The sequence below is a fragment of the Natrix helvetica genome (assembly GCF_964273705.1).
Source record: "Natrix helvetica genome assembly, chromosome: Z".
NCBI classification, from domain to species: domain Eukaryota; kingdom Metazoa; phylum Chordata; class Lepidosauria; order Squamata; family Natricidae; genus Natrix; species Natrix helvetica.
In genome coordinates, this window is record NC_138554.1 from 89,298,130 (window position 1) to 89,314,308 (window position 16,179).

The 16,179-nt window shown below is 39.3% G+C and overlaps 1 protein-coding gene across 1 annotated transcript in view; it reads left to right on the plus strand.

Annotated features, from left to right (window-relative positions):
* The first annotated feature begins 8,935 nt into the window (after window positions 1–8,935).
* Window positions 8,936–16,179, plus strand: part of OSBPL10 (oxysterol binding protein like 10) — an 86,369-nt gene continuing 79,125 nt past the window's right edge. The window contains exons 1-2 of the mRNA XM_081932314.1: window positions 8,936–9,440; window positions 9,707–10,160. Of these exons, the coding sequence (XP_081788440.1) occupies window positions 9,356–9,440; window positions 9,707–10,160 (539 nt within the window). The 5' untranslated portion in view covers window positions 8,936–9,355. The remainder of the gene's footprint in view (window positions 9,441–9,706; window positions 10,161–16,179) is intronic.

Below are 16,179 nucleotides of genomic sequence, written 5' to 3' on the forward strand. Positions count from 1 at the left end.
TTTCTATCAATTTAAGTGCTGTTTCTAATGGATCCTATAGAATTGTTACAGTGAAAGACAGAAATTGGTGAATGTCGACTTTCACCGGTGAATGTCAACACATACCAAATACGTAGGGTTAGGGTTAGGGTTAGGGTTAGGTATTTAGTGTAAGTCATAAATAAGGGTATTTAGCAAATATTTCGGACATACACCAAGCGACTATGTGAATGTCGACATTCACCGGTGAATGTCGACATTCTACAGATTTCTGTCTTTCACGGTAACAGAATGAACACCAGATCATCTGCGAATGCTTGCTGTTTATATTCTTCCTTTTTAATTTTCATTCCTTTTACATCTTTTTCTTCTCTAATATTTCTATTTAAGACTTCTAATGTTAACACAAGCAACAGAGGTGACAGTGTACTGCCCCTTACTCTTCAAGTAAGAGCCACAAGTCTAGAGGAACAGCACAGTAGAGATGGTTGGTTGAGTAACAACAGATCCCACCTCTGCCATTCTCCACCTCTCTCCTCCCTATGTGTCCTTAGGTTTTAATGTTTGATTTTAATTATTTATGTTTTAATTGTATATATGAATACAAACTTTATGACTGTGAGCCATCCAGTGTTACCCAATAAATTTTATAAATAAATTAATAAAACCTCCCAAATTCACATCAATCTCAAATGGAGTAGTGCATTCAGCCCTAAAATCGAAAATCTCTGGAATTGGGTGGCTCAAACATGGATAGCCAATCCATCTTACAAGTGTTGAATGTGAGGTTTTTTTCTCCTTATCCAAACCCTCACAGTCTCCAGACCCTGGGACAAGATCTTGATAGCATCACTTGGTCAGCCTAGTTCAAATACACAGGTGGGAATCATCAGCATGCTTTGAGTTGATTGATGACTTTACCCAAAAATGTCAAACTTTGGAATATCTCATACAGGATAGCCTTGAACTGAGGCGGGGCTGATGTCGCGATGGTACGAAGTATGATCTTGAAGCTCCAAGATCGCTGTCAACATCTGTCGCTAGACGGTCCTTTTGGACCTAAATTGTCCTGTAGATACGGTGATAGAGAAGGGCACATCCTGCCGATCCCAGGGACATTGCAAAGTCCCTGGTAGATCCAGGAGAAGCCCTTTTTTTCCGGCAACAGAGAAGCAGCCATTAAAGTTGCTGAAAGTTGGGAGAGCTCCAGAAATGGAAGGCAAGCTGCAGAGAAAGTGTGTCGAATTGGTGAGATAGTTTTTATTATTAGATGAGAGAACACCCCAAAAGATTAAAAGTAAAGTTAAAATTGAAGACAGAAGAGGTCAAGTGGCAAAATTAAGCCTGAGTCAAACTTAGTGTGTTATTTTTCTTTAATCCTTTTACTGCTGGAATTTCTACAAATGCTTATTTTTTAAATTGGACTGATTTTATTTTTATTTTTTTAAGACTTTTTTTTCTTTTTTCAATGTCTTATAGTATTTTCTTTAAAATAAACCCCCCCCCCCGGAATATAAAGAGGGATGTGAAAGTAGATGAAAAGAAGTAACACTGCCACTTAAGAGGTTTGGAGGCTTGGAAATATTGTTTTTCTTTTCTTTGAGCATTTGATAATCTTGTGCAAAGTAAGAACTGGTGTTACATTTCAAGGTCTCTGAGCTTGTTTATTGAAAATGATAGTGGGATGAGCATGGATTGTTTATTCAGGTGTTCCTCTAGGTACTATCAGTAGTTGGACTGGAGTGAAAAGCATGGAGTTGTAAGAAAGAAGATTGCAGTGAACTTGAAAAGAGAACTGTTAACTTTGTTTGGAAAAGAGCCTTGGATTCTATATAGTGGCAGTGTTTATTATCTGAAGGAAAAGATCAATACAGATGATGTTGCAGCAGGAAAAAGAAAAGGAAGTGACATTGCAGATGATTAGGCAAGAAATTCAAAAAATACAAGTAAGAACAGAACATTGAAAAGAGAACAGAGAAAATTGAACAAAGAACAGAAAAAAACAGATGAAAAAGTTGAGAATATCCACCAAACGATGATGAAATATGAGGACAGATTTCAAAAAATTGAAGAAAAAGATGAACAAAGAGATAAGAAAATTAGAGATATTGACAGCAGATTGAGCGTGATTGAAAAAGACAAGAGTGGAATATTGGAATGGGAGATAGACAGATTAGAATTTTACCTCTGATTCCAGAATATAGAAGAAGAAAAGGGAGACAATTTGGCATAAGTAAAGTCTGGCAGAAGCAATTGTGATAACCACAGGGAAGATGATGGAAGGAACAGATGAAGGGATTCAAGCCTTTACAAGATATGCAATGAAATACAAGTTGCCAAGAGATGTCCATATAAGATTTACTAAAAAAGCAATTAGAATACAAATACCACAAATGGCAAGAGATAAAAGATTGTACTACTATTGGATGGATACAGGATGATGTAATGAACTGCTATAATAAAAATTAATTTGAATTTATTTAAATGTAGAATATTTTGCATAAAATGAAGTAATAATAGTTATAGTCAAATAAATGATTAACAATGATAAACAATTTTATAAAATATGGGACTTATCAATGGTTAGACAAAAAATATGGAAGTGAAATATGCTAGAGAATTTTATAGAGATGTATTACTACTGGATGGATTTAGGATGATGTAATGAAATACCATAATATAAATTTATTTAAAATTCAGACTATCTCACATAAAATGAAGTAATAATGGTTATAGTCAAATAAATGTTTAACAATGATATAATTGTATACATATACTGTATATCAGATTGATAATACGAGATTTTATATAAATTGTAAGTGAAGACTATGGTGAGGATACACAAAAGTTTGTAACCAATCGACACACTGTACAAAATTGGAAGATGGTTTTATGTTTGTCTGTGCTTGTTTGTTTAAATTTTTTTTATAAAAAAAAGGATAGCCTTGAACTTTCTCCTCCTGCCCACACTGATAGGAGCTACCCACATAGATAGTAGGGACACTTAAAACACAGTACCCCCTTAATCAAGGTAGGTGGTTGTGAAATGATATAGATAACCTGTAAAACTAGTGTTGTGTTCTCTGCATTTTAAGAGGTTTTTTTTTTAATCATACCAAAAGGCTTAACAAATTTTACGACAATTGACTTTTTAACTTCTAATTTAAATCAAACCCATATTACATACTATATATAGTAATACTCTGTATGTCTATTGCTACATGTAACATATATCTAAATCCCCAAGTCCAAATATGCTTATTTTCTCCTTATACATGCAGAAAGGCTTCTCTGAGCTATTAGCTACCATTGGAGTTGGTTGGCTTTGTTGCTGGTTGGTGTTCTGGTGTCATCAGCTTCAGCACTACTGGATGTCATTCTGAACTGCTTCCGAAGCACTGATTTTGAAAAAAAAAAAGCCTGTATTTGGAAGAGAGAGGCAGAAGAAGCTGCTGCTGACAGGCCCTAGGCTATTAATATCTTCTGCTGGAGTATTGTGGGTTCTAGGCTGCACTTCCTCTTTCAGCTTCTCTGTTTATTTTAAGTTTTTTTTAAAAAAAATTTAAAATAAATATCTCAAATCAATGCATTAACAGTGTGGCATCTGGGTGTCATACATTCTAATACAAACAAAACTAATAAAGTTAATCATAATTATTACATTAAATCATCTTATATATTTCTAATAATAATACACATATATATTAGGTTTGCAGTCTATCATTGTTCAATCATTCAATGTTTTCTCTTGTTATTACTTTCATTTTGTTATATAAAAATGTATAACTAATATTCCCCCTTCTCTTATTTCTGTCACTTATTCTAGCTTTTAATTATATCACCATTTATTAAACAACTTTTTCTTTTTTTCCTATACAACTTCTAATCGTGTCACCTGCCTAAAAAAGAGGGGGGGGGAAGGAAAAGCAAATCAGAACAACAAAAGAGAAATCATCCATCCATCATCTCTTGTCCACTTCAATAATTTAATTGTTAAGCTTTTAAAATAGAGAGGGAAAAGGAAAGGGAAATCAAAACAACAGTAAAAAAATCATCTATCCATCCTCTCTTGCTTGCTTCAATACTTTAATTGCTATGCTTTAAAAAAAAATTGCCTCCCAAATTCCTCTCTTAAATCTTTCTCTCTGTATACGTTTGCTTCTTGGATGTTCAATCTAGGTATTATTCCCCCCTCTGCCCTCTTCCACTGCCTAGTTTCTAAAATTTCTACCCAGGCCTCTATCTGCCTTTCATACATATCTTCCAACTCTCTTAGTATATTTTTCCCCTGGTTTAATTCATCAATCACTATTATTTATCTCCTCATTGTCTTTTTCCTCCTTCATTTCGTCTGTTGACTCCTCTCTTTCCTGGGCATCTTGATCTTTACTCATCATCCCTCGTACAGTATTTTGCCTTTTTTCCATAGTCTCCTTAAATCTTTTCTCCATGATGTCTCTTGTTTTGAAAAACTCTATCTCCTTCAGCTCCTCTATTGTTGGTTTGCTAAATTCTATGCCTGCACCTTCTTTGCTTTCAACTGCTTGCTGCACTGCACTTTATCTTGGTATGTGTTCTACATTATCCTCTGCAACTTCTTCTCTTCTACACAACAAAGATCTTTTCTCAACACACCCACCAAAGCTCAGGTGCTAACAGTGTCCTCCTTTTGCAGTTAGAGCTCTAGGTTTGGTCCTTTACCTCTTTTGCTCTATTAAAGTCTCAATAGGCAAAACATGAGGAAAGAATGGTGACCTTTGAAGGTTTCCCTTCTACAGTAGTTCAGAAAAATACCATGATTTATAGCACTAAAAGCTACCGAGAGATCAAGGAGAGCCTGGAGGGTTGCACCACTTATGCTAGCTTACTAGAAACCATCAGTAAGTGTCATTAGTGTTAGCGATGCATTCTTCTCCCAGAAATCTAACTGAAAAGTCTTTTTCCTCCAAATTTTCTTGACCACCCTTTCAACAACCTTTATCACAAAAAGAGAAGATTAGTGACTGGTTTAAAGTTGTGTAGGACTAGTGGCTTCAATAATGACTTTAAGAGAAGCAACTGCTTAGGAAAGCTGATTCTATTGCATAGATGCAACCAACCGTCATTTCCTATTTGGCCCTCATGGGCCAAAAGGAGATGAATCTAATAAATCCAATAAACAGGTGATCGGTTTCAGAATTTTTAGGATTTTGTCAACCTCCTTAGAAATCATAGGTTCAATTCTATTCCATGGAACTATGCAAAGACTTTCCCAGTTAGAGTTCATCTCCAAGTAATGCACGTAACTTTGTCTGATAACTAGATAAGAGTGGCTCATCAGAAGATCTGTGAGTTATCCCTTTCCAAACTGAAATGAGTTATCTTAAACAAAGCTGTTCGATGGCTATTTTACTATGTGAAGAGTGTAAAATATGTTTTGTTGCTTCTATCCTATACTTTTATCCTAATGGGGGCTCTTATTTATGATTAGAGAGGTCATTTTTCATCTTTCTCCAATGGCACTCTACTTATTATTCTGGTGTTTCATCTTTTGGAATCCATCAGAGAACTAGGATTATCACAAAGTGAAAGCCATATAGAAACAATTCAATTTAAGGTCCTCTTAATATGCCCATTCCAGGTCAAACTAATATCTTGGTTCAACTGCTCACTAGATCCTTAGGGAAACACCAAGGTATCTCAGTACCCTAGGGCAGTGGTGGGCAACCTTTTTTTTCAACTGAGCCAAATCTCGCCAAAACCATGATTGAAATTTATTTTGAGAGCCACATTTTTAAAACCGAAAATACATAGGATGGTACACTGTTTTTAGTTTCAATAAACTCTGGCATTTGAAGCACGCAAGTCTTAAAGCTGTCAAGTTACAAAATCCTTGCATCCCTAACCCTTTAGGAAAAAAACCCCAAGGGGTCTTCAAACCTGACAGCTTTAAGACTTGTGGACTTCAACTCCCAGAATTCCTCCTCCAGTCATGTTGGCTCAGGAACTCTGGCATTGAAGCATGCAAGTCTTAAAGCTGTCAAGTTGCAAGACCCTTGCACCCCTAACCCTTTAGAAAAAAAACCCAGGGTCTTCAAACCTGACAGCTTGAAGACTTGTGGACTTCAACTCCCAGAATTCTGAGAGTTGAAGTCCACCAAGGGCATCAATCATATTAGCTCAGGGATCTGCAAAATTGGCTCTTAAGACTGGTGGACTTCAACTCCCAGAATTCTGAGAATTGAAGTCCATCAGTCTTAAAACAGCCAACTTTGCAGACCTCTGTGTTAGCCCAAAGCCTGGCGCTGGGCGGGCCTTGCTCCCCCATTGGTGGAGCCCCAAGAAGCGAGGAGGGAGAAAAAGAGACGGAGGCCAAGGAGCTTCCCCCCCCCGCCCCTCCCAGCAAAAATCTAACCGGGGAGCTGGGCGGGCAGTAGCAAATTAGCCGATCACACCGCTTGGGCAGTAGCAAAGAAGCGAGGAGGCAGAAAAAGAAACAGAGGCTAAGGAGCTTCCCCCCCGCCCCCTCCCAGCAAAAATCTAACCGGGGAGCCGGGCGGGCAGTAGCAAATTAGCCGATCACGCCGCTTGGGCAGTAGCAAAGAAGCGAGGAGGCAGAAAAAGAAACGGAGGCTAAGGAGCTTCCCCCCCGCCCCCTCCCAGCAAATTCTAACCGGGGATCTGGGCGGGCAGTAGCAAATTAGCCGATCACGAAAAGAAAAAAGGGAAAGGGGCTCTTGTTTTGAAGTGCCCGAGAGGAGGGATGGGAGAGGGCGCCCGGCACACAGAAGAGCCACATTAAAGTGTGTAAAGAGCCGCATGTGGCTCGCGAGCCGCGGCTTGCCAACCACTGCCCTAGAGTTCTACCTCCCTGCAGAATGCGGCAGCTCTACCAAGTCCAAAAGTGATGAGAGAAATTATACCATGGCAAAGAACTGATGGTAATATTCTCCACTGCCAAATCATGCTGCAATTGCCCTGAAACAAAAACCAGATCAAGTGTGCAATCCTGGTATGTATCAGATGCTTAATGATGTAGGTCAGCTGAATGATTACCAGGGGTCCATCAATGAATGAGCTACTCCAAGATTCTATGCTACCCATGTACAATTTAAATATTCCCAAGAGTTATCAGTATGGAGACTCAACTGCTAATCCAATGATGAAGTACAGCAGCACAAAATTAACTTGCTCCTTAGAGCCCATTTTAACAACAGGGTCATATTCATAACTCTGAACACACCCAGGCCTTGGTCATACATTCTAAAACGGCCGCCTCCTTCATGGATAAGGACAATTTTATTAAATACCAACCTGACATTTAGTAGTGGCAACCAGACCGTAGGGCCACTAAGAAACCAATCATATCTCCCCCCCTCCCTCCCAAGATTCTAGCAACTTCACAACTTCTCCTGCCTCTGAACCTAAATGCTCAGCAACCTAAGGGATGTTTCACTGCTCTGGGTAATTTCATTTTCCAATGTCACTGATCAACAAACAGTGCAAAACAAGTGTCTGATGTAACAAGCAAGCCAGCAATTTCAATCTGCATATGAGGGACAGTCTGGCAAGATAACTTCAGTAAATGGGTGCCCGGGCTAGACCTTAGAGGGCAAAATGACCAGATAGCTCTTCTTCCCAGCTCCATTTCTACCACTGTAGAAATGCTGTGTGTGATATGGCCACGCTTTTAAACAATTGTTAAAATATTTAATATAATTTACTGTGTCATTTACATTAAATGTGTTTTATTGTCATAAAGGCTGGAATTTTCTCTCTTACGGCTTTTAGGTTAATGGCACTTAGATTGGTGGAAATACAGGTAAGCTTTCTCTGTAATGGTACCTTAGGCTGACATCTTCACTTGTGTTTCAGACTAGCATTAGAACATTTGCTTCTTAGGATTCTAAGCAATTTAAAATATATCAGCTCTGTTCTTCATTCTTTTCTCTATTGTTTTCTTAGGATACTTCAGAATTTTAAAGCTGTTGTAAATTAATAGTAATTTTCAAAAGGTTCTTTACTGAAGTATAGGGTATCACTTTATACCAGGTTCCAAATTATTTTGATAAGGGAAGCAATTCATTAGCCTAACGAAATTACTCTAATAATTTGACTTTTTTGCACTTCAAAGTAACTCCAAATCAGTCACAGTCTTCAGATAATTCAACTTATAATGTGACCCATGGATTTAGTTTGGGTTAAATCTGTTATGTAAAGTAGATAAATCAATTTGTATAAAAAGTAGGAATGGATTCCTGCTATTTACATATTTATGAGGCTTGGAAAGAAAGCTTCATCTCTAACATTGTCTCACATATTTATTTTGCCCCAGAACACCATTTCAATATTGATCTTCCTGTGAGCAATGAATGCATAAATACACTGGAAAAAGGAAAGTTTTACATCTGTTTCCTGTGCATCTAATTTAATTATCAAAGTATTTTGAACCAAACAGATGTCTCATATGATCCTGAGTTGGTAGGCAGACAGCAGCTGTGGTATAAAAGCATCAAATGTGAAACTAAAGTTTTGGTTGTTCTATTACTATAAATGATGTTCCCCAATATTAGCCATATTGTTGGCTGTATTCATACAATAAGCTTGATTATTTTAAAACTTGGACTTTATGGATGGAATGGTGTTTTTAGAAGTCTAACTCAGTTTAGTGTTCATGTTATGGTTTAGAGTTTTATGTGAAGTTAGAAAATTGGTTCAGTAAATTTCAACAATTATAAAATTTCAGATATGGAAAAACTTTGTTTAAAAACCTGAAGGGGAAAATTAGCCTTATGGACTTTTTATTTTTAACAACAATTATAAAATTTATTTTTAACAACAATTATAAAATTTCAGATATGGAAAAACTTTGTTTAAAAACCTGAAGGGGAAAATTAGCCTAATGGACTTTTTATTTTTTAAAAAATCAAGATAGGATTAAAGTTTTAGCCTGAAATGCAACAATAAGGTCCTCCATAGTATCATAAGGTTTATCATTTCAACAGCAAACCATGATGCAATTTACATATCATAAATTCAGATGGACCCAGATTGGAAAAGTCTGCTGAATTATATCATGTGGCATAAATAATCAAAAGGTTACTTTCTATTCCATCTGCTAAGGAACATGCTTTAAAAATCTGCATATACAAGTTGCATTTGCTACCATTGATAATTCATCTCCCATGATGGGGCAGAAGGTGGGATACACTGGTCGGACAGGGTCTCTGCCAGGGCCTCTTCTGCCAAATGCCATTCAAGGGCAGTCTAAGTCGCATTAAGCGGAGTTGCCCATTCAGCATGGTTTATAGCCTTCGGCTTAAGGCAACTTATAAAATCAACCAGCCTAACGTTCACCGCGGTGGCTGGTTCACACGCCTTCAACTCCGGAACTCTGATGCAAAAGTTATTCCGGCTGAACGCTCCTTGGGCTAGTCTTCCAAAAAGCGTACGCGTCGGAGCAGAGGCAGCCGGCGCTGGCAGTAAGAACGAGGCACGAATGTATCTTGTCTCCTCCCAAATTTCGTAGCACCGCTCGCGGTCGGCCTTCCTGGCGGGCCTCAAGTAGAGATTCACAACTAGGGCTGGAGCAAGAGGGCGGCCTCGAGGGAGAATCGCGGGCGGGGCGGATTTCTCCACGCCACTGGACACAAAGCGCCGGCGCCGCCTCCGCTTTGTGGGCGCAAAAAGCCCTTGAGTGGGTGGCGCCCGCGGGAATCGCCCAGTCCTTCCTCTCCTTTTTTCTTAGCGAATGACTCGGATATTTCCGAACCTGCCGGCAGCAGCTACAATCTACAGCGAGGGCCGGGGCTGCCTCAAAGCCTTCCCGCGAACTCCATGGAGAAGGCAATTACAGCGGTGCAAAGCGCCGGGGACAACGTGTCAGCGGCCGCTGCCAACAGCAGCGGCGGAGGCAGTAACAGTAGCAGCCGGAGTAGCAGTCGCCCCACGTCGGCGGGCTCCTCGCCTTCCACTTCTACCAGTCGGGGTCTCTCGGGCCGGCAAGCAGGAGCGGTGGCTGCACCGCTGGCCGCGAGGCCGGATGGAGGAAGCAGCAGCAGCCCCAGTTCAGCTGCGGCCAGTCCTGGAGGAGTCTGCGGCGCCGGCGCCCCGGGGGGACTGGCGGCTGGTAGGAGAACGGAGGCAGTTCTGGAGGGGACCTTGAGCAAATACACCAACCTCATCCAAGGTTGGCAAAGCAGGTACTAAGGAGAGAAGGTAGTTTGCACGGTGGTGAAAAGAACCCTCGGTCTTCACTGTTAAGGGAAAGAATATAAACTAACTCCCCATTCCCCGTTCTGCCTCCGCTTTCTCGAACCCAGCGGACTTGCTAAAATGTGGCGCCGACGATCCTTTATATCTCTTTCTTCCACTCTTTCAAATACCTTTTTATAGATTGATGCTCATCCTAAAGGCTATGGGACCCACCATATAATCTCTCTCACATTTCCTTTTCTGCTTCATATTTGCCTTCATAGGACTCTTTCAAAGTATCTTTTCTCTCTCTCTGAAGTTTCTTCTTCAGCTGATGTTGTGGAAACTAGCAGCACCTCAGCTTTCTGATTGCTTTTAAGATGTCAAAGTTGGTACTTCCAAAGAAGTTTCACTAAAAACTCTTTCTCCTGCCTATTGTATATTTTTTTCACTGCTTCATGGTGTATTTCTGAAGCCTGCTGTTTGATGTCTTCTGGTTGTTAAGTTGGCTGTGTCCATTTAACTGCTGGAGACCTGCTTTTTGATATTGCCTGGTACAGGCTTAACTTTAATTTTTAATGTGGTATTAAGGCTTTTAAAAATCTAAAACGCTAGTGACTGCCATTTGTGAATTTTCCTGCAATGGACACAGTATGCCAAAAATGAATAAATTGGTAGGGTAAATAGCTGACTGCTTATGAGTATATACTGAAGGTTTAAAGGATATAGTATAGTTTTTCCTATTTTAAAAAAATTAGACAAAAATGAGGAATCTGCAGTTGGGAAACAGCACCATGAAGATAAATCAAAATAGTGAAATACTTTAGTAATGTGTTTGGAAGGAAATTTGGAGGAAAAAAAGTTTGAAGTACCAACCATTGCCATTTCAATCAGTGGTCCTCAACCTTCCCAATGCCGCGACCCTTTAATGTTGTGACCCCACAACCATAAAATTGGTGTCTCGGCCCCTGTGAAAGGGTCGTTCAACCCCCAAAGGGGTCCCGACCCACAGGTTGAGAACCACTGATTTAAGTGATTATTCAGTCATTGAATAATCAATGATTCAATCATTTGGTGATTTTGGTATTTTGGTTAATTAAAAACTGCTCATCAGTGGGGAGATACATCTACATAGTTTGCTCAATAAGTTAACTGGGGCAAAGATAGTATGGATATTCTACTTGGCTAATACATACAAACTAGGCAAAGTGAATACTGACTTTAAAAAAAATGATCCTGGAATGTAAAACTGACAAGTTGACAGATTGCAAAAATGGGAGAGTGCTCGTATAACCATTGGTAAAAAATACTGTTTTATTCCCATTTTAGCCATATCTGCTTGAATAATGCTTTGCAGAAAACATATTCTAGTGCTTTCAATAAATATTGTTTCATCTAGACCAGGGGTGTTAAACTCAATTTCATTGAGGACCACATCATGATTGTGTTTGACCTGAGGGGAAGTGGTAAGTGTGAGCAATGTGGGCCTAGCCAGCTGGACATCACTTGTGTTGGGGGCGCCTGTGGTGGCCCTAGCACTCTGCCAGCAAAAACAGAGCTCAGGAAGTCTGCCTGCAGCCCTCGTGAGCTCCGTTTTCAGCTGTGACAGCCTCCTGCAATACACTGCGAGTGAAAATAGGAGGTCTGCTTGCAGCCTTTGTGAGCTCCGTTTTGAGCTGTAATGACCTCTTGCAATCCTCTGGCAGTGAAAATGGAGCTCAGGAGGGCTGCACGTGGCCCTCTTGACCTCCGTTTTCAATAGCAGAAGCACTGCTGGCCAATACTTTGTTGTTTCCATGATGGTCCCATGGGCCAGATCTAAGCAGTCGGGGGCCGGATCTGGCCCCTGGGCCTTGAGTTTGACACCCTTGATGTAGACTTTAAGTCAGTATTGAAAATCACAGAAGTACTAATCATTTACTATTCTAATTTAATTATCTACATTTAATTTCATAATTTTTGAATAATAATTGCTTTAAAATGATTAATTATTGCCATTTTGGCAGATCATAAGATTTGGAAGATTTGGTGATATTGGATTGAAAATATTATGTGTATTTTTTATTCCAAATAATACCTTTATGATTGATGTTACAAACTCCACCAATTTCTTGGAAGGTGAAATAGAAGGAACTGAAGTAAAAATCCTGTGATTTGTGTATTGAGAAACAAAACTTAATTGATATCTAAAGTCTTGCTTTTTGAAAATATTTACGAAATAAAGTAAAATAAAGAAGTATTCTCTTATTGGTATAAATACAAAGTTGAATAGTATTGATTTCTTTCGAGTGGAATAGCATCAGCAAAATCATTCTGATTGTGGAAGAATTATGCCTGGGTGCAATAATTATCTATTTCATCTTCATATTACAAATTGCTGGTAGATGATTTTTAAAGTTGTTATAGCTGAAGTTTTGTTTTTCTGATAATACAGTGGAGAAAAGATACATATTTTATTAAGTGATCAAATAATAAATTGACGGAGACATATAGTACATCAGTATACCCTTTAATGAACTTGATCCATAAATAAATTGGGTGGAGATAGATTTTAGGAAGAGGATCCAAGACCAGACCCCATTGTCTTCCTGGCCTAATAAAATTTGTTATCAGTTCTGTTGCATGATGTCACAGCTAGTGGGAGGATCAAGGGCCTTTTTTCATAAAACTTAATTAGGAACAGGAACATCAGATTCTCTTCCTTACATCATTGGTATTAGTTTCTTAGGAAGGATTTTGAGATTTTATAATTGGTTTCATCTTAATGCTGCTAAATAAAAGTATTACACAGAATCTCCACTCTGATTTTAAGTGGATTTGGCCTAAAATATCTAGGAAGAATTATTCCAAAGCAAGACCTATGCTCTCCATTTCCCTGCTTCTCAATTGTTCTGCCGGAAGGAAACAAATGGATTCCTTTTTTGTAGCAGACTGTTTACTAAGCAATCTGCAAACACTGTTAAAAATTCAGGAAACTGTCAGATACAGGCTGATGAGTCAGATTATTCCTTGTGTAAAAGTCTGTAGTGATATGGATGTCTAAATAGTGGATTGTTTTTCTTTCTGCTTACAAACAAAATAATATACATGCCTGTATATTAGGAAAGAGACAGCAGGTATTTTAAAATTTTCTTTAAATAGGAGGAAATAGACTACAGGTAGTCCTCGACCTAAAGTTTGTTTACTGACTGTTTGAAGTTACAACGGCACTGAAAAAAGTGACTTATAAACATTTTTCATACTACTACTGATTTTATGGTCATGAAATCAGAATTCGCACACTTGGCAGCTGGCTCATATTTATGACAGTTGCAGGTGACCCAGTTGCATATAATCCCCTTTTGCGACCGTCTGACATGCAAAGTCAATGGGAAAGCAAGATTCAGTTAAGAACCGTGTTACTAGCTTAACAGCTGCGGTGATTCAATTGTGGTAAGAAAGGCCATAAAATAGGGCAAAACTCACTAAACAAATGTTTCAAATAGCAAGGGAAATTTGAGGTTTAGTTGTGGTCGTAAGTTGAGGACTATCTATAGATGGAATCCTGGACTTAAAAGCAAAATTGGAACCAGAATTTCCATTGTTAAATAAAGCCATTAAGTGAGTCATGGTTGATTTTATGACCATTTTTTTTGCCAAGGTTGTTAAAGAAATCACTGCAGTTATTAAGTAAATCACTACAGTTAAGTGAATCCAGCTTCTCTTATTGACTACTTGCCTGAAGCTAATTGGGAAAGCCACAAATGATACAATACAATACAATAGCAGAGTTGGAAGGGACCTTGGAGGTCTTCTAGTCCAACCCCCTGCCTAGGCAGGAAACCGTTTCAGACAAATGGCTATCCAACATCTTCTTAAAGACTTCCAGTGTTGGGGCATTCACAACTTCTGGAGGTGATCACATGACCCCAGACAACTATAATAAATACATGCCAGTTGCTCAAGCGCCTAACTCTTAATATGACCTTGGGGATGCTACCAAATCTAAGGCCAAGGATCATTTGATCATCACTTTTTTCAGTGCCGGTGTAACTTTGAGCAGTCGCTAAATGAATGATTATAAGTCGAGGACTTCCTACAGAGCAATGTGGGGAAGAGAGGCAGTGGTGATACTCCTGATTTTACATATGACTTGCCTACAGCATTCTCATTTTATTCTGATAGCACTACTACATTCCCTAACTTTAAATAAATTAGTTTCTTTCAACATGGTTTCTGTTAATTCTTATGTAGTTTTAAAATACCTCTTAAGTATTTTTTTGTTCTGTAGCACAGGGTTGGGTTCCAGCTGCCGCTACTGCCGGTTCGCTCTGGGACATGCCACACGGCTTGATGCGCGCTATGCATGCATGCACAGTACAACAAAAATTGCTCTGCGCATGTGCAGAAGGCAAAACCAAGATAGTACTGCCTATGGCGCCACTGAGATAACTGGTTCGGGGGCGTGGCAGGCCTGGGTCGCTGCCAGTTCCAGCGACCCAGTCTGCCAAGTTACTACCAGTTTGGCAGAACCGGAAAGAACCCACCTCTGCTGTGGCATTATCTCTGTTTCTGATTCATAAGGTCAACAAAGATATTGAGGCTTGAGCTTCACCAGATAACCATAGTGAATGGTTATTTCACTATTGACTATTAACTTCAAAGGAATTCAGCTCTAGTATGTCAAATATAAACATTCACCTGAAGACATAGACTGTATAGTAATCCATGAAAGTTTATGCTGTAACTTGATGTTATTTAAGATGTCATAGGATCCCTTCTTCTTTATGCTGCAATTGCTGCCTCTCTGGAAGTTGTCTTAAATAAGGACATTTTTTTGCTCCCACCGTCCGATCGGCTTGCAAATGTTTGGAAGAGGGGCAGTTATCCCATAACTTCAAACTCTCACTAAGTGAACTGTTGTAACTCTAGGATTACTTGGATATGGAACCATTTCAGAAGCTTTGTGCAAATCAAATACAGGTAGACATTGACTTACAACCATTCATTTGGTGATTGCTTTGAATGAAGGGGACTTGCAATTAGTCTGCAAAATAGCAGTGTCACAGTGTCCTTGAGGTCACCTGATTGTAATGTTCGTCCTTGGGCACCCAGTTTGAGATTACAATGCGACAGCAAGCCAGGTCAATATGATCACCACAACCTTCTCTCTCAAGGTCAATAGGGAAGCTTGAAAGTCATTCTAAATCATTCCAACTCCTTTCTGAAAAACCCTATTTCAAAATATGAGATCCCAGGGATCTTTATATTTTGTAGCACCTGGCTGCTACCTATATTTCCCAGCACCAATCCACTGCTTTTATTAGCCTACCTACCTTTTCTAGTGCCTGCCACTAGCAGTCCACATCCCCATATGCTCTTTATAAGGGATTCCCACCTCTTCCTGTTTAATGATCCACGCAATCCTGGGGTTATGACAGCAACAGGGTCTGCTAGCATTGTCCTGGTAACTGCCTACTTGCTGCCCAATTGCCATCATAACTTGAGGACTATCTTTGTGCCATGTTCTCTAAATTTGTCCTTTTAAGTTGCTTATGAAGTACTTTATATAATACTTGAGATTAGGCATTCTCATGAAAGGGGCATACTTGGTTCTAGGTAAACATTGTCCTATACTAAAATAGAGGGTGACATAGTGACTCAATGGCTAAGATACTGGACTTGTTGGTTGGAAAGTCTGCAAGCCAGGTTTGTGACCGAGTGCCACACAATGGGGTGAGTCCCATCCTCACCCAAGCTCCTGCCAACCTAGCAGTTCAAAAGCAGTCAAATGAAGGTAGATAAATAGGCAAAACTTTGGTGGGAAGGGAGCAGTGCTCCATGACAACATGCTGGCCATATGACTGTGGAAATGTCTTCAGTCAGCACTGGCTCAATGGCTTTGAAATGGAGAAAAGCACCATCCCCTATAGTCAGCAAGCATTAGTGGAGTAAAATCCAAAGTGACTTTTTATGTTCAAATATCTATATATTTTGACTGTTAGTTCAATCATTTTCTAACAAAAATTGCACATTTGTGCTTTCTTG